Source organism: Setaria viridis, chromosome 1 (assembly GCF_005286985.2).
Source record: "Setaria viridis chromosome 1, Setaria_viridis_v4.0, whole genome shotgun sequence".
Classification (NCBI taxonomy): Eukaryota; Viridiplantae; Streptophyta; class Magnoliopsida; order Poales; family Poaceae; genus Setaria; species Setaria viridis.
This window is the reverse complement of record NC_048263.2, coordinates 10,533,154-10,559,152: the sequence shown is the minus strand read 5'-3', so window position 1 is coordinate 10,559,152 and position 25,999 is coordinate 10,533,154. Positions and strand designations below refer to the sequence as shown.

General features: G+C 45.1%; 1 protein-coding gene across 1 annotated transcript; it reads right to left on the bottom strand.

Moving 5' to 3' along the window:
- Window positions 1-6,469: 6,469 nt before the first annotated feature.
- On the bottom strand, window positions 6,470-25,631 carry LOC117856783 (peroxisomal fatty acid beta-oxidation multifunctional protein). The gene is made up of 18 exons (XM_034739214.2): window positions 25,331-25,631; window positions 25,137-25,208; window positions 24,701-24,763; window positions 24,569-24,622; window positions 24,377-24,444; window positions 24,188-24,269; window positions 24,031-24,086; window positions 23,439-23,741; window positions 22,936-23,022; window positions 15,543-15,717; window positions 15,258-15,379; window positions 14,886-15,049; window positions 14,178-14,432; window positions 12,952-13,073; window positions 12,697-12,818; window positions 12,430-12,578; window positions 7,434-7,572; window positions 6,470-6,852 (listed from the first exon to the last, which is right to left on the bottom strand). The coding sequence occupies exons 1-18, from the start codon at window positions 25,431-25,433 to the stop codon at window positions 6,805-6,807; spliced, it is 2,184 nt and encodes a 727-aa protein (XP_034595105.1). The 5' UTR covers window positions 25,434-25,631; the 3' UTR covers window positions 6,470-6,804.
- Between the last annotated feature and the right edge of the window lie 368 nt (window positions 25,632-25,999).

The following is a 25,999-nucleotide window of genomic DNA, read 5'->3' as shown; positions in this document are numbered from 1 at the left end:
AATAAACAAAGTGATGGAGATCGTCTTGATTGATTCGCTGGGGCCGATGGAGATGCAGTTGTTGCCTGCGGCGATAGATAATTGAACTCAAGTTAGAGGTCGTTGCCACCAATTTGGCACTACAAATAGGATCCTGCTTCACCGTATATACCATTGTAGATCCTGAAGTTGATGATCTGGACGGCTGTGGTGTTCTCGACGTGGACACCGTGTTGCCATCGGTGTTGGGGCTGAACACCGGTGAGCTGATGGAGAGGCCGTCGACGAGCACCCCCGCGCAGTCGTTGAACTTGAGGTTGAACTGCGGGTGTTCTCGATCCGCAGGCCGCGCACCGTCACACCACGCAACGTGGGCGTCGGGCCGGCGTATACTAGGTAAACTGGGTGAAGGCAAATCGTTAGGTATACCAGGTAGCTGGACCTAGGGTATGCCGTGGCCCACCCGGCATAGCCTGTGGATCCGCCCCTCCTTGCAAAGTTGGAACTGTTTCAGTATGGCAATATCTCATGATTGAAACCATGGTTGCAAATAGCCCACTACAGCTCTGCTATATCTTTTTGAGACAAGTGCCGCGATGATATTGCAAATATTACCACTAACTCCGCTATAGCATGAAATAGCCCCGCTAAATTCAATAGCCTAGCGCCGCTAACACCGCTATGGTCAAGCTACAAACTTATATACTTGTGATTTATGAAGTACAAGTTATGATTTATGACTTATCTTGTGAATTGCGACTTATTTGCTTATGTTTTCACTGATGCCTGCATCTGGAATTCATGAAATTAATAATGTTTAGGTCTAAATTTTGCTGATGTTTGCATACCGCTAAAGGCTATAGCTGCCGCTATAGCGCCTATAGCTTTTTCGGAAGCACTCCGCTTATTCTAAAGCCCGTGATTTGCAACATTGATTGAAACAAAAAAAATTGAATTTCTGAAGTATGTCAGTACGGCAATATCTCAAATTGCTATTTTTTTTGTTACAGTCTCATATTGCTTTTACTTCATGATTCTCAGGTCCTGTGTTTCAGCCTTTCAGGCATATATGGTCCTAGCATACCAAATGTCCAGATCACATTCATTTTATTATGCATCAACAACTTCGATCAGTATATAGATGTGTTTGCTCGTGAATGAGCACAACATACAAGCTAGAGTTTGGTAGCTTCAGATTAACATGATCTTTCTACTTAACAGGACTTATTGCATAGGCTGAAGGTAGTGATGAAGGTCGTGAAATATAAATATATACGAGAGGTCACAATTCACAACATGATTTAGAAAGGCTACAATTCAGGTTTGGTTGATGTGAAAATGCATACGGATGGAACCTAATGATGATAGTCGGTACCTTTTCAGTTAGTGCATTCCATATATTCCTTACACATTTTTAAAAAAATTATGGTTCAGTGATTGCAATATCGGAAGGCACCCAAAGTAACTCTATTTGTGTTTAAATTATGCGATTGTTTTGCTTCTTATCAAGTTGGCTAATGGGCAATGGAGTTGAAAAAGAATCGGCAGCACACAGGACACAGCTCATGTTTCTTTTTCCTCAATTCTGAAAAATAGTTAGGATGGTATAATTTACTGCTATTCTAGATTGATATGAATGTTACTGAACCTGAAGAGGAATCTAATATACATGTACGGAGACAATGTCTTGTGCTACTGTTCAACGGAAATCCGTACCTAATAGAACCTGTAATTGTTCAGTAATAAGCTTCGAAACGAATATTAAGTTTACCAATCTATCTAAATTAGTTTTTTTCAATATTGATCCTGAACTTTGTATGTGTTGTTCGTTTCCTCAAAGAGACTGAAGAAAATTAAACCGTTTAAAGTGGTTAGTCTTCTGATATATTTGATCCTCCTATATTCCACTATGTCCTCATACTGACTGTTTTTTGAATAAACTATCGAAGATCTTGGAGCAAACCGATGATTATACAGCATTGCTCATGGAGGGACTTGGTATGAACAACATTGGCTGCATCGAGGTTTGTACCTTTCCCCCTCAATTGTACTACTTCAATCTGCCCCTATAAATTCACCAATTCTTGGGTACACTAACCATTCAACATCAATTGGCCTAAAACTAACAAATTACAAATCTAGAGTGATTACTGCTGCTGCCACCATTACAGAGACCAAAGCTGGTGATGCACAGCTCAAATGTCAGCCATCGCTCCTCCCCAATCAGTTGGATCCGGTGGGGGTTAAGCCGTTTCTTATTCCAAATTCGTCGTACCTGTTAGTGAATTATGTATGTGTTTAATATCCCTGTTCTTGTACAAGCTGTGTCTTCATGATAAAAAAGCAGTTTAGGCACATTGGTTTAATGTGGGATGACTATATAGAACTTCCATATTCATGTATCTCAGTACAAGATGGAATTGTTTGCATTCTGAAAATGATAGGTGTCGCAGAGACAATGAGAATGTTAAGCATGCTTCCACACCTTGGAGCTTTGGGAAATGAGACCAATTTCAAGTCCAAATTATGCATCCATTGCCCCGGGTGCCTTATTAATGTGGAAACGGTTTTGGTCCATGTAATGGGATGCATCCTGAGGTATGGCTACTAAAATTGTTATGTTTTTTCCAGTCCATTCATTTACTTTATAGCTCTTCATGTTCTTTGTAGAAAAAAAATGATACAATAGAATATGTAGGTGGTCTGAGATTGAAATGAACCAGAAATATAATTTTGGCACTTTTGTTGTAGTTTCATTAAGATATACTCCGTAGTCATATGAGCAGTTAATATTTTTTAAAAACGAATGTTGTGTTTGTGGCAGAATATGGTTTTGTTTCTTCACAAACCTTCTCATACGCTTTCACTTGCCTTTCCCATATAGTTAGTCACAACTGTGATACATAGTTGAACAATCCTTTGGTTGGAGCTCAATGTTTTACATCTTCAAATTGATGCAGGTTCAGCAAAGTTGCGCAGGCATTTGCCACAGCTTTGGTTGGCCTTGTGGCATGAAACGCAAGAGGCATTTAGGCAACATGTTGCAAGTTCTGAATTGGTGTGATGCTTGAGAGCTGAGCGCAATGGATATACATGTAGCGGATGATGTTTCCCTCGACATGGAAAGGGTGTTTGGTTCCTTTTTCCCCTGCATATATAAGCAAAAGAATATTAGATGGAGAATGGATCTTCCAGTGTCACATGAATCTCTATGCATTTGTTCGCTCTATGGTAGTCCAAGTTAAATAAATTCATACTAAATAGAAGATAATAACAGCTACCCTTGTATGCTAATACAATCGTTTGTGCTTAATCGTAAATATTGTGGAAGCTGACTTTAGATTGTATGAAGTGTCAGGGAACTCCAAGCTTTGTTAACGGAGGATCGAGGCATCTCTTCAGAATGTTTAATCGTGTTGTATCTACCTTTATTATATTAAATTCAGTAACTAAGTTCTCCCTCCGTCCCTAATTACTACTCCCTCTATCCCAAATTATAGGTCGTTTTGACTTTTCAAGATTCATAGAGTTTGCTATGCACTTAGATATACTCCATGTCCAGATGCATAATAATATCTATGCATCTAGAAAAGCCAAAACGACTTATAATTTGGAACGGAGGGAGTATTTATTTTGACTTTTCAGATACGTAGCTTTAGATATGTACCTAAATATATACTTATATCTAGAGACATAGCAAAAGTTATGTATCTAAAATAGTCAAAATGAATAGTATTTTGGGACGGAGGGAGTACTTAGATTAAATATCTCTTTAATATCCATGCTTGTTTTCACACTATTATCATCTTATTCATTGCTCCATGCATTGTACTAGTATAATAATTTTACTGTAGCAACGCACGGGTACTAGATAACATACGAGAAACCTGATGTCGATCTAGATGAGAGGGGTGTCCATAAGGTAGTGTTTGGTTCTGGGTCGAAGTGGGTTGGGTTGGAGTCGACCAACTTTGACCCATGTTTGGTTGGAGAGGGTGAGGGTTGGGTCCAACCCAGTAGAGGAATATTCCTCTAATATCCGGGTTCACCCCATCCTCCCAAAATGAAGGGATTGGTCCAACCCAGATGAACGGCATCTTCGTCCGTCTTTTCACGCTTGCCCGACGCCACCTCTGCCCACACGACGCCGTTGCTCGCCCGACCTCGACGCCGGCCTGCCCTTTGCCCGCCCGACCCCCTCCCGCCGCCGCCTGCCCCATGGCTGGCAACGCAGCTCCTCCGCCTCCGCGGCGCCCCATGGCCGCGGCCCCTCAGGCCAGTGCGGGGAGGGAGCTCAGGCCAACGGCGGGGCGGGTTCAGGCCGGCGTGGCGGGGAGCAGGGCCGCCGGTGTGCAGGTGGCTGGGGAGGGAGGGGCGGCTGCTCGTAGGTGGCTAGGAAGGGAGGGGCAGCGTGCAGGTGGGGCCCGCGACGCAGGGAGCCGCTGGCGGGGGCCGACGCGCTGGCGGCCGTGGACCGGTCCAGGAGGAGCCGTGGAGAAGGATGGCTTGCTGGAGCAGAGGAAGAAGATGGAAGGAAGGGGAAAAAAGGCTGACAGGTGGGCCCCACAGCTGACAGGTGGGGCCCACAACTAATGGTGTTAAAAGGACATCTATCCAACCCTCTTCACCCCTTCAACCAAACAAAAGAATGGGTCGACTCCAACCCACTCATCCAAACATAAGGGCAAGTACATTGCTACACGTCAGTGGTCTCATAGGTCGTCTCATGCAGTGCCATGTAGGATTTTTGATGGTGTGGAGGAGAGAGAGCGAGGAGAGAGAAAGAGGTCGTTGCTTCGCGAAACAACCACCTCATGAGCTAAATTGTAGGACTACGAGACAACTTAACAACCATTGTACGAGTTATTGTTGCCATGCAACTCATAATATTTTATTTTTCTTATGCACAAATTAAGGAATTATATACCACTACCGGACAACTTATAGGATAACTCATTGTACAGGTTGCCTGTTAAATCGTCTCAAGATTACGTATCAATGCATGAGACCGCCTATTAGACGACACCAATGTACTTGCCCTAAGATGAATCAACTTCAATCTACAAAAGTGGATCCAACCCAACTCACGTCATCCCAAAACCAAACGCTACCTAATATCGCCGCTTGCTGCAGAGACGGCGATTCGACGTTTGCGTTGAGTTAAATACAGACAATGACAGGACTTGAATAAAATATGACCGTGCGCGTGCGTGGCTCAGCATTTTCCACCGTAGATAGGTGCTTCTTCCTAACAGTGGATACATGCTTAAAATATTTTCACTATGGGTGGGAAGTAAATTCCAATTTAATTACTTGTACTAACGTACCTTTGGTTTTGTATCGAGCCAAAAGACGCTTCGATTAATTCTATACCTAAGATATACTCCCTCAACCCTAAATTACCATATTTTTTACTATATATTAAAAAAATAATTTGTAATAGATGGAGTAGACGTCAGAACTCCATCAGTCGCATTTTCGCATCCTGCATCACATATTCACATCAGTCGGCAAATTCTCTTGAACATGGACGGCTCTGTTCTGTCATTCTCAGGACTTTCCCTCGACTTGCGGCCTGCGGGCTGCGTAACACCAAGTTCATCCACTCGTGGTTGACACGGCGATTATATTCCACCTGGGATAACAACGACATCACAGTCGTCGTCATCTCTGTCCTCTACTCCATTGCACTAGGTTGTCGCGTGCCGGACTTCTACGCAAGCAGCTTACTGTGGTTAACGCACGGAAGGTAACAGGAAATTCCACGACGGTTAACTTATCTCGTGTGTGTTCTCACTGATCAGCGATGTATCGTGGTTTTTTTTTTAGCAATCACAAAAACTCAGCTCCTCTGCCCTTAATGTAGGGGAATGCAACCTTCTCCACTATCGGCAGTTTCTCCTCCGCCCGGCGACATCGCTCGGCCATAGAGGCTGCCGTCGACGAGCGCCGACATCCATCCCTGGACACCCCAAACCTATCAGAGAGAGGAAGGAGGAGGAGGAGATCTGCGAGCTACCATCCTCCGCCGGCGACGCACCATGGCCGGTCGTCGAGCTCCGGTGGGTCACCTCCGAGCCATGAGGCTGTTGCTCCATCCGCCGCCGCGCCATGGAGCTCGAGATCCACTTCTCGGGGGATGCAGGGCCTCTCCTGGGATGGTGAACTGACACGCAAATTCTACTCCATCCGTTTCAAATTATAGGTTATTTTAGCATTTCAATGTTGGTTACTTTTGCTACATCCGTTTCAAATCCGTTTCAAATTCTCCCAGAGAGGGGAAAAAAGGTCCATGATCCCTTCCAATTCCAAGGATAACAGTTTGCCCTCTCGCGTGTTCGCACTTTCTATCCCATTCCAGCAGCCAGCAAGCAGCTGCAATAGTCGCACGGTCAGGGCTCTTTGGTTGTTGCTCGCACCACACAAGCCAGGCCCAACATCTGGCGACATCAGCGATAGCCGTGCCAGGTTTCAGCACGCACGCGCCACATAACCAGATTATTCATCTCTGACATGAAACAGATACAAGAACAGAGGTGAAAATACTTCTTCAGGGTGATACAACAAGGAGAGCCAACCAATTTTGTGAGGACCGGAGACATCTTGATGAAAAAAAAAATATTTTGAGCATAGGAAAAGTTTTTTCGAGGCAGGAAACCATACACCACTGCAAAAGGATGCATAGCCATTTATTGCTCTGATCTTGAAGAAGCCCGATTAGGAAATGAGGAGAATGTTACAGTTTCTAGGCCATTTTCTTGAGTTCGTAGATGTGTATCAAACTACCAAAGCCACTTCCCTGCCAACTGTTGAAGTAGCACCTCATTACATGCGAGATCTCGTAGAATCTAGCAGGGATGAGCTCGATGCGCTCTGCAAATAATAATGCGTGGCATGATTAATCTGAAGTTCCGAACAGACTGATATCATCAAGCTATATATCCAAAGCAGCAGATGTCGAACCACAATATTCTACCGGATGCGAATTTAAATATTTTTACTCCACCGATTGGCGGAAGTGGTCACATTATACCACAAGTCTAACTTGACGATCAGGAGCTAATAGTGCAGTAAGAAACCCACCGAAATAGCATTGCCCATCCTACTATGTCATTGTGTTTGCAGTTGTGACAAAAAAGACACCTATGTCATCACAATCCAACATGCTATCGAAGAACAGCACAGGGAATTTTATTTTCCTATGTTTTCTGTATCTCTACTCCCACAGTAGTTATTATATAAGTTTTTCTATAACAAAGGACAGCCATCAAAATCAAGAATTCCACTGGAAAAAGAATAACAACTGCAACTGTGGAAGGTACCACCTTGATCAAAGTATCAAGCTATATTGGTTCTAACATATACTTAAATGCATATTGTATTCCAGTCCAGACATAATTAGTCAAGAACCTGACATCTGTATATAAGTCCATAAAAAGAGGGAGGGAGGGTACCAGGGGTATGCCGCTTTTAGCTCTCTGTCCCAAATATGATGATGGTTTGAAGAAGGCACCATAGATTTCAGCCCACTGGATTAGCCTTGAATGTATATAAGGTGCTCCCACAGTATCAGCCCAGAAGATAAGACCACCCCTTCATAAAGTTTTTTAGAAGATTAAACTAACAGTCAGAATAGGCACTGCAGCTCCTTAAACCCAATACAATGCAATGAAGGAACTCATAAACTGTGTATGGAGGACAATAATCAGTTCGCTTAAAGATGTTAATCTTGGGTTCACAAGTATGGTTGCAGATCTTGCACAATGTGAATTAGATTTTGCTTCAATATCATTAGGGCAAACTAAGTGGAAGTTCAGGACACAGAAGTACGTACGTATGAGACAATTCATAAAATTAGGAAGGGTATCAATAATCGGCAACCGTTAACTTACAAACTAGCTGTGTCAGAAATCATGCATGTATGCTATACAATGATATTATGCTAGCCTATAGCATATAATATATGTTGTATCTGAGATTACAAACTGTCCGATTCCAATTCCCATAGTACTGAAGCATACTAAGAGGAATGCAAACTGTTAGCATGGGCATATATGGCCGGCCCTCTGGGTCTTGGGTAGCAGCCGCACAGGCCTCTTAGGCCGTGCGCCAGCCGGAAATCCTATCCATCTTCCGAAAAAAATTTTCTCCTTCACCTTCCAATGTTTGAGATTCGTGCCAAACAACTCACACCGTTGGATTCCACAAACCATAACACACATCACCCCACCCCTGCGTCCTCCACTCCCGTCGCCGCCCCTGCCTCCTCCACTCCCTCCCGCCGCCGGCCGTCACGCGCCCCCGCTGCTGCCGGCCGTCGCCTCGCCCCCACCCCCTGCTGCTGCCACCGCCCCCGCAGCCCGCCATGGCACGCGCCCTCGGCGCCGCCTCACCGCTCGCTTGCGCGGGAGAAGAAGGATCCGAAAAATGTTGGGTTCAATTTTTTAAAAAATGTTGGCTGACTTTATCGAAAAATGTTGGTTCAAGTTTTCTTTCAAAAATGTTGGTTCAATTTTTATCGGAAAAATGTAGATTCATCTTTTTCTGAAAAAAATGTTGATTCAACTTTTTTTAAAAAAATGTTGATTCAACATTTCTCCAAAAAATGTTGATTCAACAATTCTCATCCAACATTTTTTTTCATCCCCCCACTGATTCAGCTAAGGCTCCAACAGAACGGGATAATTAGCTAGCTAGCGCCAGGCAATAGTTACAGTTATAGCTAATGAGCTTAATTGGGCTTTATAGTTTCAACTCCTATCTATCTTATGGGAGCCCCCTGCGCCAACCCCATTCTGGGTTAGATGGATGGATGGATGGTTTAGATTAGGCAAGGATCTCCTCTAATTGGTGCTGATGCTATAAACCAAACCCTAAGACCTTCTTGCCTATATATGTACATGAACTTTGCCTCTCTAAATCAATCTAATCTTTCTCGAGCTATACTCGCTTTCATGGTATCACGAGTCTGGGTCTTCCACCCGATTCCAACCCTTCCGCTGCCCTAGTGCGCCCTCGCGGCTACGCATCCACCAATGGCCGGGACTCCTCCCCTCACCCCTCTCGCCGCCGCCGCTGAGAAGCAACGCGCGACCGCGGACGCTAACGCCCAGTGCGAGGAGCAGGAGTGCGTCGCTCACGCAGAGCGTGACGCGGCCCTTGCTAGCGCGCAACAGGCGGAGAAGGAGGCGGCGAACGCTGCTCTGGAGTGTGACGCCACCGCTGATCGCGCCGCCGCCGCCGCTGCCTTTCCCGCCAGAGACGACCACGACGCCAAGTCCGCCGTCTCCAACCACAAGTGTCGCCCCGTCGACGACGCCATGCTGCTCCACGAGGCTACTGCCGTCCTCAACCACCACGCTCAAGCCGTTGCCGTGCAGAGCATCCGAAGCCTCGTCCCCATCGTGCCACTCTCTAGGTCGAGGCTTTGCACACAACTACCTATCTGCCTACCAAGACACTGCAGTTCTCCATGCTGCACTGTGCCCTTTTCAGCACTGCACCATCCTACGAGCACCTACGTGTCTTCGGTTGCACTTGTTACCCCAACCTATCCGCCACTGCCACACACAAGCTTGCTCCATGCTCCTCTCTGTGCGTCTTTCTTGGATACTCAGCTCATCACAAAGGATACCGCTGCCTTGACCTCCTCTCCAACTGATCATCATCTCTCGTTACATTGTTTTTGACGAGTCATCGTTTCCTTTTGTCGACCGAGCCATGCCGCCGGCCCCTGCAGCCTTCGATTTCTTGGACGATCTCACCAGTGTTGTGCCTACTCCCATAGGCCCGTCACGCCCCCTTCTCTTAGCAGATCCCTTCGGCATCTCCACCAGAGCTCCCGCACAGCCATGTGCGGCACCCGGCGCCTCATCGGCCGATGCGGCAAGGAGCGCCGCCCGCACAGCCATGTGCGGCTCTCGACACCACGGTGCCTGCCGTGGACACCCTGCCACTCTCATCGCCCGCCACGGTTGGTCAGCTGCCCTGTGCGGCCAGCCCGCTACCTGGCACGACGGCCTCCCAAGCGCTACCAGACGCCCGCGGCTCGGCGACTAGCGCACCCCCAATGCCCATCGTTCAGGGCTTTGCCCGGCCAACTAGGCCTCTTTGCTTATTCATCCCCGGCCCATCTTCACCGCCTGCTGACTGGCTGCCATCCTCGTCGCCCGCGGCAGGCGCCGCGACAGGCTCGCCCTGCGTTGCCAGTGGCCCATCGCCGCCCTCTGGCCAGTGGTCAGCCGCTGCTGGCCCCTCATCCCTCGCCGGCTCCTACCTGGATGGTCCCCACCGTCCCCAGCACGAGTTCCAGCACGTCTACGCCCGGCGCACCACCACTCCTCCTGCTGGTCCACCACCCCTGCCCAAGGGCGCTGTGGCCGTTCCACCCTTGGTGAATCATCACTCGATGACCACGCGGGCCAAACGGGGGTTTTGGCAGCTTGCGCTGTACCTTGCTGCCCCACTATCCCCGGTGCTGAAGACCTTCCGTAGTGCCCTTGCCGACCCCAATTGGCGAGCAGCTATGGAGGAAGAGCATGGTGCACTGCTGAAGAACAACACCTGGGATCTTGTCCGCGGCCGCCAAGAACAAATGTTGTCTCCGCAAGTGGATCTTCAAGCACAAATTCCAGGCTGATGGCTCTCTGGAACGGTACAAGGCACGATGGGTTCTTCGAGGCTTCACCCAGCGACCCCGTGTGGATTTGATGAGACATTCAGCCCCATCGTGAAGCCCACCACCGTCTGCACGATGTTGTCCCTTGCGCTCTCTCGCAGTTGGCCGATCCATCAGCTCGACGTGAAGAACGCTTTCCTCCATGGCACCTTGTCTGAGACCGTCTACTGCTCCCAGTCGTCTGGTTTTGAGGATCCTGCTCAGCCCGACTTTGTCTATCGCCTCAACAAGTCACTATATGGTTTGAAGTAGGCACCCCGCGCTTGGTATAGTCGCTTCGCTGCCTTCCTCCTGTCTATTGGGTTTGTTAAGTCCATGTCCAACACCAACCTGTTTGTGTTTCGCCGTGGCGCCGAGATGGCCTACTTGCTCCTCTATGTCGACGACATTGTCCTTACTGCCTCCTCCTTGGACGTCCTCTGACGCATCATCTATGCTTTGCAGCAGGAGTTCTCCATGAAGGACTTGGGTGAGCTTCGTCACTTCTTGGGGATGCATGTTCAGCGGCACGGGGGTGGCCTTCTTCTGTCTCAGCGACAGTACATGCTGGACATCCTCGACAGGGCTGGTATGGCAGAGTGCAAACCTTATTCTACACCGGTTGACACCAACCCCAAGGTTTCTGTAGCAACTGGCGCTCCACTGCGGGATGCATCCGACTACCGCAGTCTAGCAGGCACTCTACATTACCTCACCTTAACCAGACCGGATATTGCTTATGTCGTTCAGCAAGTCTGCCTTCACATGCATGATCTGCGGGAGCCGCACCTAGCTGTCTTGAAGCGCATCCTACGCTACATCCGTGGTACTTTGCATCTGGGACTACATCTGCGCCACTCCAGTGTGGATGAGCTGATCGCGTACTCGGACGCTGACTGGGCAGGTTGTCCTTATACCCGCAAATCCACCTCAGGTTATGCAGTGTTTTCTGGGTGACAACCTCATCTTTTGGTCCTCCAAGCGCCAGACGACCGTCTCCAGATCCAGTGCTGAAGCTGAGTACTGGGCTGTGGCCAACGCTGTAGCGGAGGCTACTTGGTTGCGCCAACTCCTACTAGAGCTGCATACCCCCCTGCGCCGTGCTACGTAGGTCTACTGCGACAACATCAATGCAGTTTACATGTCCAGCAACCTAGTCCAGCACCAGCGCACCAAGCACATCGAGATTGACCTCCACTTCGTCCGTGAGCGTGGCGCCCTCGGCCACATCAAGATCCTGCATGTTCCCACCACTTCATAGTATGCAGATATATTCACCAAAGGGCTTCCGTCATCGGTCTTCGTGGAGTTTCGGTCCAGCCTGAACGTTCGTGATGACGACGCTCAGACTTCAGGGGCGTGTTAGCATGGGCATATATGGCCGGCCCTCTGGGCCTTGGGTAGCAGCCGCACAGGCCTCCTAGGCCATGCGCCAGCCCCATTCTGGGTTAGATGGATGGATGGTTTAGATTAGGTAAGGATCTCCTCTGATTGGTGCGGATGCTATAAACCAAACCCTACACAAGCTTTTCCTCTCTAAATCAATCTAATCTTTCCCGAGCCATACTCTTTCACAAACCATTAGCTCTTACTTGCTTCAGTCATATATAGTGTTTAAATATATCAATTAAAAAACACTCAGTAAACCTGAGTGAAAATGAATGTGCTAAGCTTAGTCAAGCATAGGATCAATGGAAGAGCCTTACTAAGTTATGCAGCTTTCTACCAAACTAATTTTTATTAAGCATACAGATACTGTTAAAGAGTCTTAGAGATAAGCAATGGTTGGCTACCTGTACTTGGGAAAGCCCATCCCAAGAACAGACGCAATATCAAGATCAGAAGCCTGAATCACAACATTTTCATCCATAACCCTGCATGCTTCATTCACAACTGGGAAGAAAATCATCTCCAGTATGTCCAGATCCGTTAAAATCACCGGCTGCAAGATACATAAGTTGTTCGAATCAGGATTTTTTTAAATTAGCACAGGAGGTAGCATGGTAGTTAGTAACAACTGCACAGGCCATCTTTTGAACAGGTAGGTTGAGGATGAAAACCTTTCCACCAGGCATTGTCTTTGCACGATTTCGGTACTCCTCAATCACATGTTGAACACTAGGGTCAGGCTTTGGCTTCCTGCCCTTCTCATAAATGTAATAACCTTTGCCATTGCTCTTTCCTGTAAAATAAAAAGACAGAAATTTCACTTCTTAAGAACAGTATACACAGAAAATTTCAATTCATTTATTGATAATCTTGTGCCATTCTACTAGGAAGTAGGTATAGATAGGGAAAGCAGTTAAGTACTATACCTTGCCGCCCATCCTGTACCATCAAATCCATTAAATCACAGCTGAAATTTCGTTCTCCAAAGGCAGCAGCAAATATGTGTTTTGCTGCCAAGCCCACTCCATATCCAGCCACATCTTGGAGTCTGCAGGGGAACAAGAAAATAACAAATACCAGAATTGACCGTGACAAAAAAGGGCCAATCAACGACATCCATGCCAATCAACAGCACATGTAAACAAATTAACCGTGCATGAGATTGTTGTTCATTTTAACAAGCCAGTTAATTCACAGCACAGCATATGTCAGGTTATTGTTATACCAGATAATGGTCAAATACTAGCATTATGCTCATAGTGAAGCCACAACTTTAATAAAATTAGACAAAAGACATACTTTATTCACTGAGTTGGGAGAAACAACTCAGTAACAAACTTATGCTTGACATAATTGTCATAGGAAACAGTACTGGAATGAGAACGGCCAAAACCAAAAGTAAAATAGTGGTATTTGATAAGTAATAGTATAGATCCTCAATACTCTCTTGGGTGGAAAATCTCTCCTCTTGGGTGGAAAATCTGTCACAAATTTGATCCTTCCCTTCCCCTATGTATTTTCTGTTTTTTCTGTTTCCTCTCTTCTTTGTCTTGACCTTTTTGCACTTTTCTGTAACATTGTTTTATTTTATATATTTATATAAAAACCACAGTAGTACTGTATATGTTTCCAAAAAACATATTTGATCCACTGCTGATTCAGAATATTTGTTCACTCCCACAGTGAAGTAACTTCATCAAGGTCCTTGAAAATTTTCGGACAAAAAATATGCAACAGACAAATGGAAGAAAAAAGAAGGCATATGACCATTACATACTCAATGTACTAGGTTCAACCTTTAATGAGAAGCTGATCCAGCATTAACTGAATGCCAGTTTATTTTGTAGCATTATGCACCTAATCGTTTTCAATGAGGACTTTAGCTGCAGAGAAACTGAGACTATGGCCAAGACATACAAAGCAAAATGGGGCCTAATAAAACCCACAATGAAAATACAGATTAAAAAAATAGTGCTAAATTTATAAATTTAAAGAAAGGAACAACGAGATATAAGTAGGCTCCAGACAAGCGTTTATATTTTAATAAAAATTAGCCCCCCCCCCCCCCCCTCCCCATTTCCATTGCAAAACATTTATACTGATTTCATCTTCTAACATACAGATGTCAGGGAAACAGAGTCGAATCACTTACTGAAATGGTCCCATTGGCATTCCAAAGCTGCTTATTACTCGATCAATTCGGAAAACATCAATACCAAGACTAACTAAAAGCTTTGAACCCTGTCCATAAGGAAAAAATGCACGGTTAACTGCGAATCCTGTGCAATTACCAACCACAACAGGGACTTTCTTTATTATCTTTCCAAGTGTGATGAGGTCAAGGATAGCTTGTGGTGATGTCTTCTCCGTCCGGACAATTTCAAGTAAAGGCATAATGTGAGCAGGACTGCAAACAACATGTTATTAACATACTGTATTCACAACAAGCAACTACAACACTAACAACGTCTGAAATAGAAATTTCAGTAAAAGGTATTGGACATAGTAACATGCAGTGCATTAACATAACCATTAAATTCCATTCACTTCTGTGAAATAATTTTCTACTGCCTAAGAATCTAGAGTTGTTGTTTTTTTTATCGAACACGCAGGAGAGCTGCGTATCTTTATATTAAGAGAGAAAGAAGGGGAAAGATCCCCGTACAATTGGAAAGTTATAACATGACTTTAGCATTGTGTAACAACAAAGTCATATATACTTTTTTTTTAAAAAAGGTAAGCTCTGCATTTCTGTTTCAATACATTGCTTTGTAGGTAATAATACTCAAGGAAGCAATAGCTTTGTATATTTCTTATTTAAGATCTGCTAAAAACATGTTACTTGTAAGGAAAATCAAACCTGAAAAAATGTGCCCCTATAATTCTATCTTGAGAATTTGTCTTCTCGCCGACAACATTCAAATCGATGGTAGATGTGTTTGTTGCAAATATGCAATGTGGTGGGCAGATCTTCTCAATGTCAGAAAATATCGATTGCTTCAAAGGAATGTTCTCTATTACAGCCTACAGAAATAGGAGAACTAAGTCACGAGATACAAAGCAAGTCTGTTAAGAAAATGTGTCCACAAATGATGTAACTAAATATAGGAACCTTTATCAAATACAATACTTAGTATATGTCATGACTGCCATAGCCATAGAAAATCACAAGAAAGATATGCACAAGTAATAACACTATTTTCTCGATAATCATAAAGCACACGAAGATTACCTCAATAACCATATCAACATCCTTGAATTCTGAATAATCCAGTGCACCTTTGAGAAGTGACATGGCCTTGTTTATCTTGTCCTTTGTGAGTGAGCCCCTTTTGACCAGGCCCTCAAGATTAGCTGTAAGAAAGATCATGGGCATTTATCTGTAAGATATTCCCAAGACAATGTAAAGCTCAAACATCACAAGAGAAGTTCAGGTTTCAATAATGCAAGGAAAACAAAAAAAATATGCATAGGAAATAGTTTTCCAAAAACTATATCAGCAATTAAAAAAATTGACCTGCTATCATCTTTTGTCCCCTTTGCAGAAACTGGGGGTTTACTTCCTTGAGAACAACAGATATGTTGCTAATGAGAAGTGATGTTGCAATTCCAGAGCCCATCAGGCCACCACCAATAATGGCAACTTTTCTAGTTTTCCTAGGTTTCAGTTGAACATTAGTAACACCTGGCACCTATCCACAATACCGACAGGAAAAAAATTGGATAAACAGATGTTACTCAACAATGTAGCTTAACTTGCTTTCACATATACTAGCCAAGATTGTGCAGCACATTTTCAAGCTAGGCGGTTTGTATGGAAAAGCTAATAACTAAGTAAACAGCTCATCTCATATGTATCCAAAAAATAAATTTCTATAAAGGTGAATGCTAAACAATCTGATGTCAGTTTAGATCATAATAACGGAAGGAAGAAGCAATGCATTGATAAGAAGTATAAAGCTTCACATGGTTTCATTCACTAGGAGAAATTAGCATAATCCATGTTAATGGAATCCAAAAAATATGCTTGGGTTTTGTAAACCATGGTAACCATCTGATCTTGTTCCTATTTACATACTTCTTTGTTCCAATATACAAATATATATTCAGTAGGGTCCATTTTTCTTTTTCTTTTTTTCAAAGAAAGCGCTCGAGGGTGGTCGAGGATGGCTCAGGTCCTCTCACCCGCTCCCCCTCCCGACGCCTCCCCTACCACCAGCCCCATGTCGTCGCCTACTCTGGGCACGGCGGCCACCCGTCCGGTTGTGTCCCTCCCTAGACCAGCTCTTCCTTCCCCGGCGTCAGGATCCCCTTGTCCTGCTCGTCGCCCGGTAGTCGCGTTCGGAGCGGCTACTGGTCGTTCCAAAGCCCAACGGTGGCTGGATGGTTCGCCTTCCTCGACCCAATCGGGCGTATCCCCCATATCATTCAAGGATGCCCTTCTCAAGAGGGCTTCTCAGGTGACCTCACCGGCCTCGTCTCTGGAAACGACCTCGCCTCACGTCGTGAAGGCCTCGTCGTTGGAGGCGTCCCCACCTCAGATCATGCTGGCCCCGGCACTGGAGGCACCATCAGCTCGCGTTGTGCTGCATCCGACGGATCCCCGCCTTCGTTGTGGACCAGACGCGGAGGATTGGTGGACGACGGAGAGTCGTCGTACTCGCCGCACGCATCTGCGCGTTGCTCAGCCGCCTCGTCGACCGGTCCCTGTGGACCTCCGAGGCAGGTGTTTCAACTGCTTCTCGTCGGAACACCGGGCTGCTGGCTGCCGCTTGGCTCCATATTGTTTCCACTGCTGGGCAATCGGTCATCGTTCCTACGTTTGCCGACGCCGACCATCGGCTCCGTGCCTGGAGTCCTCCTTGGAGCTTCGGAGGGTCTGGCGGCCGGTGAGGTCCTTCATGGCGACGCCCCCTCCCCCTGTGAGTTCCATGGTGACCATCCAGAATGCCACAACTGGAGTGGGTGCTCCTGGACGGCAACGGCGGAGCCGAAGCCGGGGGCAGCGAGCGGATGCTGGTGTAGAACAACCTTCGTCTAACGTCCCCGGCACCTCCCCCGATGAGATGGTCGCCGGCGATGCTCCCCTCTCGGCATCCAGTGACAAGGAGCGAGCCCCGGTGGTGCGACCTCGACGGATCATCAACCGCTCTACCACAATGGTACAACGGGAGAAAGAACTCTCTCACACCCTGGTTGTGTCAGTGTTCGGGAATTCTCTCGATGAGTCCCCGGAATCCGTCAAGGCCACGATCGCCCAGCGGTTTGGTTTGGAAGAAGATGAGATCGTCATCCGTCGGTTTGGTGCTGCCAGTTGCTTGATAGCCTTGCCCGATGCTGTCACGGCGACACGGGTCTACAATGAAGGAAGGCCGATCATGTCTCATACTCACCGCCTGCACATCATGCCCTGGTCCCGTTTCCTCCACTCCACCGCGGTGGCGCTCCCTTTCCCTGTCGAGGTGAAGCTGCGCGGCATTCCTGCACATGCTTGGGATCTGGTGACGGCGGAACAACTTCTCAATGAGTTCTGCTTAGTTAGCGGCCTGCATCCAGATACTGCGGACCGGCGGGACGTGTTCCGGTTAACTGCCTGGTGCTCTTCGCCAAGCCGCATGCCCACTGGTATGGATTTGGAGCTGACAATTGTTCCCCGGGGCCTATCACCACTGAATCGCAAAGGAGAGTGATGCGGAGTTTGGGGTTTTAGTGCAAAGAAAAAATTGATCCCAAGACTCAAGATGCCTATTTCAAGATTATGGGGAGCCGTCTCGCGGAGAACCATGTGGCTGCCATGGTGGCTATCTTTGGCTGGAGCCTCGAAGAAGACTCTTAGGTTCGAGCAGGGGACATCCTTTAGTTCCTGACTGCTGTTTGCCGGTCGTCTTTCCTCTTCTGTTTAAGAAATGAATCCATCATCAATTCTGATTTGGAATGCGCGCGGCCTTAATCAAAAAAGTCGGTGTAATGTTGTTAGTGATGTCATCCGGTCCACAAATGCTCCAGTAGTTTGACTTCAAGAAACCAAAGTCGCTATTATGAATCAGCGAATTTTCCTCAGTTTTTGGCACTGCTTATGGTAAATATGTGGCACTGCCAGTTAATGGCACGAGAGGTGGAATATTGATTGCCTGGAAGAGTAACATCTGTCAGATTCTAGCCTCTAGAGTGGACAATTATTCTGTCTCAGTTCAATTTGACGAACAAGAAGGTCGTAACTAGTGGTTTATAGGGGTACATGGTCCTCAAGATGATGAAGATAAGATAGCATTCTTGCAAGAACTTCGGGACATGAGAACTCTATGTATTGGTCCGTGGCTGATTGCAGGGGATTTCAACTTAATATACCAAGCTACTGATAAAAACAATGCCAACTTGGATCGTGCAATGATGGGTCGTTTCAGGCGCCTCCTAGATGATGTTGAGGCTAAAGAAATTCCGCTGTTAGGAAGGAAATACACCTGGTCAAATGAAAGATTCTCACCCACCCTCGTGAGGCTTGATAGAGCTTTCTGTTGTATTGATTGGGAGAATATTTTCCCTCGTGAGGCTTGATAGAGCTTTCTGTTGTATTGATTGGGAGAATATTTTTCCTGATGCTGTCCTGCAAAGCAGTGCTTTAGTTGTTTCTGACCATTGCCCCCTTGTCTTGGGTTTGAAGGTTAGTACAAGTGGCAAGCGCAGATTCCATTTTGAGAGTTTTTGGACTAAAATGTCTGGTTTCTCAGAAGCGGTTCAGCAAAATTGGAATGCTCCAGTAGCCTCTTCATGTGCGGTTGAGCGGATATTCCTCAAATTACAGAGACTCAGCAGGGACCTGCAGAAATGGGGCCAACGGAAAATCGGTAATGTCAAGCTTCAGCTGGGGACGGCCAAAGAAATTCTTCATCACCTTGAGATTGCTAGAGATTCCAGGGATCTTTCCCCTAGTGAGGAATGGTTGAGGAAAAAACTTCAGCTTCACTGTTTGGGCTTGGCCTCTCTAGAACGCACTACTGCTCGCCTTCGTTCTAGAGTACTGTACTTGAAGGAAGGTGATGCTCATGCATCTTTTTCCCATCAGCAAGCCCGATACAGGAAGAAGAAGAATTTCATTGCTAAATTACAAGTGGGTGATCAAACAGTCTTCGACCAAAAAGATAAACAGGAAGCAGTTCTGCAGTTCTATGAGGATTTGTTGGGCACGGCTGAGGAAAGGGAACATACCATTGACTTTGCACAAATTAGGATCCAGCAGCATGATCTCTCCTCGGTGGAACTTTTCCTTTCACAGAGGAAGAGGTGTGGGCTACAATTAAGGAGATGACCTTAGACAAAGCCTCAGGACCAGATGGATTCACTAGTAGATTTTATAAATCCTGGAGTATTATCAAAGAAGACATCATGTTGGCTTTATTGGCAATTCAACGAGGTCATGCGGCACGTTTCAGGCTGCTCAACACAGCTTTCATCTCTCTTTTACCAAAAAAACAGGTTGATGAAGGATTTCAGGCCCATAAGTTTGATTCACAATTTTGCCAAACCGGTGACTAAAATCATGGAAAACCGACTTGTTCCTCTGTTGTCAAGCATGGTCCCTCCCAATCAGAGTGCTTTCATTAGAGGAAGGAACATACACGATAATTTCCTTTTTGTCCAGCAGATGGTCAAGGCATTGCATGAGAAAAAAGAAGCTCATATTCTTCTTAAATTGGATATCTCCAAAGCTTTTGACTCAGTTTCCTGGCCTTTTCTTTTGGAAGTTCTGCATCATTTGGGGTTTGGCCAATGGTGGTGTAACCTTATATGTTTGATTCTGTCCACTTCGTCTACTCAGGTGCTGGTTAATGGTGAGCCAGGGTCGGGTTTTTTCCACCACCGTGGTCTTAGGCAGGGAGATCCTCTCTCGCCTATGTTATTCATCTTGGTCATGGATGTTCTTAATTCATTGATCAAATATGCCACCAGACAACACCTGTTGCAACCTCTTGCTGTACAGCAGACCATTCACAGGGCTTCCTTCTACGCCGATGATGCAGTTATTTTCCTACGGCTAAATGAGGAAGATCTCCGAGTAATGAAGCTGATACTTGATATTTTCGGTCATGCCTCTGGACTCCATACTAACTTCACCAAAAGTTCAGCTTTCCCAATTCATTGCTCACAGGAAGAGGTAGAGCTAACTTCTGAGCACGTGGCATGCACAACAAAGGAGTTTCCATGCACTTATCTTGGTTTGTCCCTTACAATCAGAAAACCTTCCAAGGAAGTCCTTCTACTTCTAATTGATAAGGTTGCTGGTTACCTCCCAAGCTGGAAAGCCTCTCTGATGGATAGAGCAGGACGACTGATTATGATTTGGGTGGTTCTAACTGCATCTGTGATACACCATCTGATTGCTATTGACCTGCCCAAATGGTTTATCAAAGCATTGACAAAACACGGCGTGGCTTCCTTTGGAAAGGACAGGAACAGGCAAATGGAGGAAACTATTTGGTTTCATGGGAAAAGGTGCAGCGCCCTTTGGAATATGGAGGTCTGGGCATCCACAACCTTGAATCCTTTGGCTGGGCCTTGCGGATTAGATGGCTTTGGGCACAAAAAACAGACCCTTCTCGTCCTTGGGCTGGTCTTCATATCCAGGTGCCCCAGAAAGCTCAAGCCTTGTTTAACATGGCAGTAGTCTCAGTGGTTGGAAATAGGGAGACAATTCTTTTCTAGAAAGATAGATGGTTGGAAGGAAAAACTATGGCTGAAGTAGCTCCAAATCTGTTCCAGACTATTCCTAGGAGAATTGTCAAAACTAGAACAGTCGCACAAGCCCTCTCCAATAGGCACTGGGTGTCAGGTATTAGAGGAGGCCTCTCAGTTGAGGTTCTGATGGAATACCTGCTACTTTGGGATCAACTGGACAGTGTGGTTTTACAACAGGACACCCCGGACCACTATCGTTGGAAGCTGACCCAATCTGGTATATACACCAACAAGTCGGCATACGAAGCCTTTTTCATTGGTCCTATCAAGTTTATCCCATGGAGAAGAATTTGGCGGAGTTGGGCTCCTTTGCGCTGCAAATTCTTTGTGTGGCTGGCCATTAAGCAGAGGCTTTGGACTGCTGACCAGCTGGCCAGTAGGGGATTGCAGCATCCCGCAGCCTGCCTGATGTGTGATCAGGCGCAAGAAACGGCATCATCTGCTGTTATCCTGCGTTTTTGCTCGTCAGATCTGGTCTTTGGTCTTCTTGCACCTAAATTTGGTCGTTAATGTGCCGGCTGATTCATCTAATTTCTCGGCTTGGTGGGGAAGAGTAATCAGAGCAGCACCTAAAGAGTGGTGCAAGGGTTTGAATTCTCTCATCATTTTTGGTGGCATAGGAAATTTGGAAGCATCGAAATTCCTGCCGTGTTTGAAGGCGCTCTCCCTAACATCCAGGTGCTCCTTCAGGCAATAACAAATGGAAGCACCCTTTGGTGCTTGGCAGGAGCTTCTAAGCTCAGAGAGCTGCTTGCTAGGTCGCTTGCACCAGCTGTTTAGGGTTGGTGTTCAGGGTCTCGTTTTTCAGGTGTTATCTAGCGCTCTTCTGGTAGTTTTTTGGCTTTTGGGGGGGGGGGGGGGGGGGGGGGGGGGGATTGGGGGTGTTGGGGTGTGTTCTGTACTAAGTTTGGGGGTCCTCCCCCTCTCTTTATATTTCCTATTCTATCTTAATGAAATGACACGCAGCTCCCCTGCGTAGTTCGAGAAAAAATAAATAAAGAAAGCGCTCCATAGCTAGACACTATATATAGAATTGGAATGTAAGAGTATTTCTAAAAGGGCATGCTTCTGAGCTTTTAGAGTATTTCTAAAATCATTGAGTAAATTACACCCACCATACAACAACTTGGCAAGTGGATGTAGATTGGTCCGACAATTGTAAAATGCTTAATTTAGTGCAATAACTTAGCAAATTGGTGCATCTATAGTCCAGATGTTATAACGGCAAAGTAGATGGACATGTGTATTTTCTTCCAGTCAATAATTCTTAATTTTGTCAATAGAAGTTGTTGATTGTGATCAAACTGTTGTTTCTCAACTGTGTATAAAATTTATTTGTTCATTAGTTAGGATTTAATCAAATTTTAGAATTACGCTATTGCCATTACCGAAAGATTGAAATCCGTAATAAGAGAGACCTTGGGACCTTAGGTTCGTTATGCGCTTCTGCTCATGTATTCAACAAACGTATAGAAGTATGTTTGTTTCAGTTCTTTTAGCTCCTTTTCCTTTCTAAACAAGTACAAGAGACTTTAACAAATATTTAGGCCAAGCTCCTAAAATGGTATTGTTAGCAGGTATCAATATATTGGTTTCTTTTTTGTATAGCTGAACAGTGCATATGATTAAACATGTAGAAAATCATGGCGAACTAATCAACATTGAATATGAAATTAAATATTCTTAATCAAAATTAAATCACTATTTAAAAATTAATATGATGATAAGACATTAATTTTGTAAACATTGAAGGTAGAGTCTAGCCCAAATACATTGCCATTGTGACGAGAATATCAATAGCCAAATAATGCTTAGTAATTTGTTCCAACGCGAATATACCCTCGATTGCGACCTGAGGTTAGCAAATATGTTACCGTTGTATGTTTGGACAGTGGATGCACCAATTTACCAAGTTATTACATTAAATTGTATAGTTTACTAGTAGTTGGACCAATCTGCACTCATATGCTAACTTTTTCACTAAATTGAACACTTTACAAGTTGTGGACGAATCTGTGCCTAACCGACAAGTTGTATGAAGGGCCTAACCGACAAGTTGTATGAAGGGTGCAATTTACTCAAAATAATTTAATGATCTGAAAAACAAAATCTAAGGCAGCCAACATTTTGAAACTAAATCATGAAAAGAAGAGGCAAGGTACACATTGGAAGATAACCTTTGTAGTAGAACGCTGGGCCAAAAAGACATGGACAAGTGACCTTGATGTTTGTGATGGCACCAACTCCTTGAAAACCTTATATTCCTGCATTTATCCAGGCATTAAAAAGAACGCATGTATAAGCTGCAGCAAACAAAGAAGCAGCATGATGTATATATTGTCACTAATGCATGGAAACTTGAACTGTGCTCTACTCAGCAAGAGCACGATCCCAATGTAAATGTCAAATTAGTACGCCACTCCTAAAATTCAGCTGACGTAACGTCCAAATTCTTCTTCAGTTCTAATTAACCATATTGACATGCTCGTGTTTGTCAAAGGGGATTAATGGAAATACGAAGCAGTTCCCAACACATAGTAACAGGAGTTTAGTGTTTGTAGGTTCTTGGCAAACATGGTGACCAGCTAGCTCTATTGCTAAAATCAAGTCAATAAACAAAGATAATCTTTCCTCAATTTCCTATATAAACGAGCAGCTGTAGGACAGTAGAAAGACATACCTTTAGGACACCTGCATGGCCTCCAAATAATACACCTTCTTCAATAACATCAAGGCAGGCTTGATACTGCGGCATGTTTGTTGAAATTTTCTTCACTTGCTGTCTTGTCGTACTTAATAGAGCACGAGCTTCAGACGGTGAACCAAGCTTATCTGTTCTGCCGAGAGATTTTGTCCAAGTTCTACGACAACTAGCAATCTCCAGAGCCCAATGGCGTGACATCTTTATCAATTCATCACCCGAGCAAAGGGCATCAATAAGACCACGTTCCTTCCCTTCCTTTGCTGTAATGAACTTTGATTGCTGTAAAAACCACACCAGATAAGTGATTGAGGAAAGTACATGATAGGATAACTAAAAACATGGAACTATATGCCTGGATGAGTCATTACATCAACTGTTCAGTAAAATAAGTTAATCAATGCTTACTAATTGGATTTACACATCTCAAGTTACAAGTGAATGTTAGGTGGTAGTCCCGGTAGATACATATAACAGGTATTTCAGATATTATGAAGGTTTCATATTTCCAACTGTTCGTTTGCAAACCTAGAAGGATGAATTACTTAAATAAGGAATATATCATGCTCACCAGCATCATTTCTATTGCTTTGGGAAGACCTACAAGCCTCGGAAGACGCTGGGTTCCTACATAATAGGTAAAGTCAATAAGATCCGCAACAGGAACTGATTCAAAGCAAGAGGACTGGGGCAGTAATTCAAGTTGTCAGAGAAATATGAATCCTTACCCCCAGATCCAGGAATTACTCCAAGAGTTAGTTCTGGTAGCCCAAGTTGAGCTTCAGGGGTAGATATCCGAGCATGACAAGCCTGAACAAGTTGCATTTTAGGGATTAACAAAGTTAAGAGGCTAGGCTGAGCTGCAACTTTAAGAATGAGATGGAGCAATGTTTTGTTCAGGAACATTAATGACAGACCATAGTCAACTCTAGTCCACCGCCCAGAGCAAGGCCTTGGATGGCTGCAACTGAAGGTTTTCTGCCCTCTGCATACAAACACACATGCCCAGATATTATAATACTGGTAAAAACAAGAGTGTGCCGAAAAAAAAAGGAAATAGTGAAATAAGAGTAATTATGGGAAATGAGAATGACAAATAGAAGCAACACCTTCCATCATATGTGACGCAAGCTTAACAGAGTCCGGCAGCAGTGACATGTTTCCTGTGAGCCAATGTTGTGTGTGTAAAAAAGAAGGTAAAGAATTTCAAGAAGCCAAGAACAGGCAAAATCCCTTATTACCAGTCTGATGAATCCGTGCGAACGTATTGATGTCGAAACCTCCGCAGAATTTTCCTGCATCGCCTAGTTGAATTTCCAAAAGAAAAAAAAAGTTCAGAGATCAGGACAACAACAATAATGAGAGATGGCGGTCTTGACTAACCGGTCTTCCTTTCTTACGGTACGAATTCGCACTAAGTACATCCACATGATTCAGCGACGCCAAAAAGGCTCTGTTAACATTGACGGTGGAGAAAACACAGAGATAGAGATAGCTGGCTCCAGCATTTCCGGCGAATTGTGTAAATCGATGCTATTTTTTTTTTGAAAAGTAAAAAAACAGAGGTCAAAGAGCAGCATGTGCTCGACCAAATCGACATCCGGCCAGTCCGACAGTCGTCGCTGTCGCAGAATCAAGGAGCAGGAAGATAGACTGTGAGAGTCTGAGAGACCTCACCGGTGAGCACGATGGCCTTGACGTCGTCGCGGGCCATGGCCTCGCCGTACTTCTCGCTGAGCCCGTCAAAGACTGCATCCGCGTCGGCATCCGGGGTGCACGAACCGCCGGAGGAGAACACGACGGTATCAGACCGTGGAAACAGAGCCGAAATTCAGCGGAGGCGAAGGGGAAAGCTGGCATGGATTGATTACTCGCGGGGTGCAGGGCGTTGACGGGCGGGTTGCAGATGGTGATGAGCGCCACGCCGTCGGCGCCCACCTCCATGGTCACCCGCATCGTCGGCCGCGACGCCATGGCCGGCCGGCCGGCTCGCTCGCTGTATCAGTCGGTGAGGCAAAGAAGCGATGACATAGATGGAAGGTACAGTTGGTGCGAGCGATCAACTCGAGAAGACGGCTGGCGGCGGCTGCATATATATTTCCTTCTTTTATTATTAAAAGAGTAAATTGCACCCGGTATTGTAAAATGCTCAATGTAATACAATAACTTGTCGGGTGGATGCAAATTGATCCAACAACTGCTCAATTTAGTATAATAATAAACTTGTAAGATGCTCATTTTAGTGCAATAACGTGGCAAATTGGTGCACTTACAATCCAAATGTTAAAAAACAACATATTAAGAAAAATAGATGCACATGTGAATTTCTTCCAATCAATAATTCTTATTTTTTGTCAATAAATGTTGTTGATCATGACCAGTCTGTTTCTTTTTAACTGTGAACATAATTTATTTATTCTTGAGTTAAAATTGAATAAAATTTAGAATTATGCCATCAACATCATCGAAAAATTAAGTCTATAAAAGAGACCCTAAACCTTAAAGTTTCTTATGTGCTTCTACTTACGTATTCAACGAAC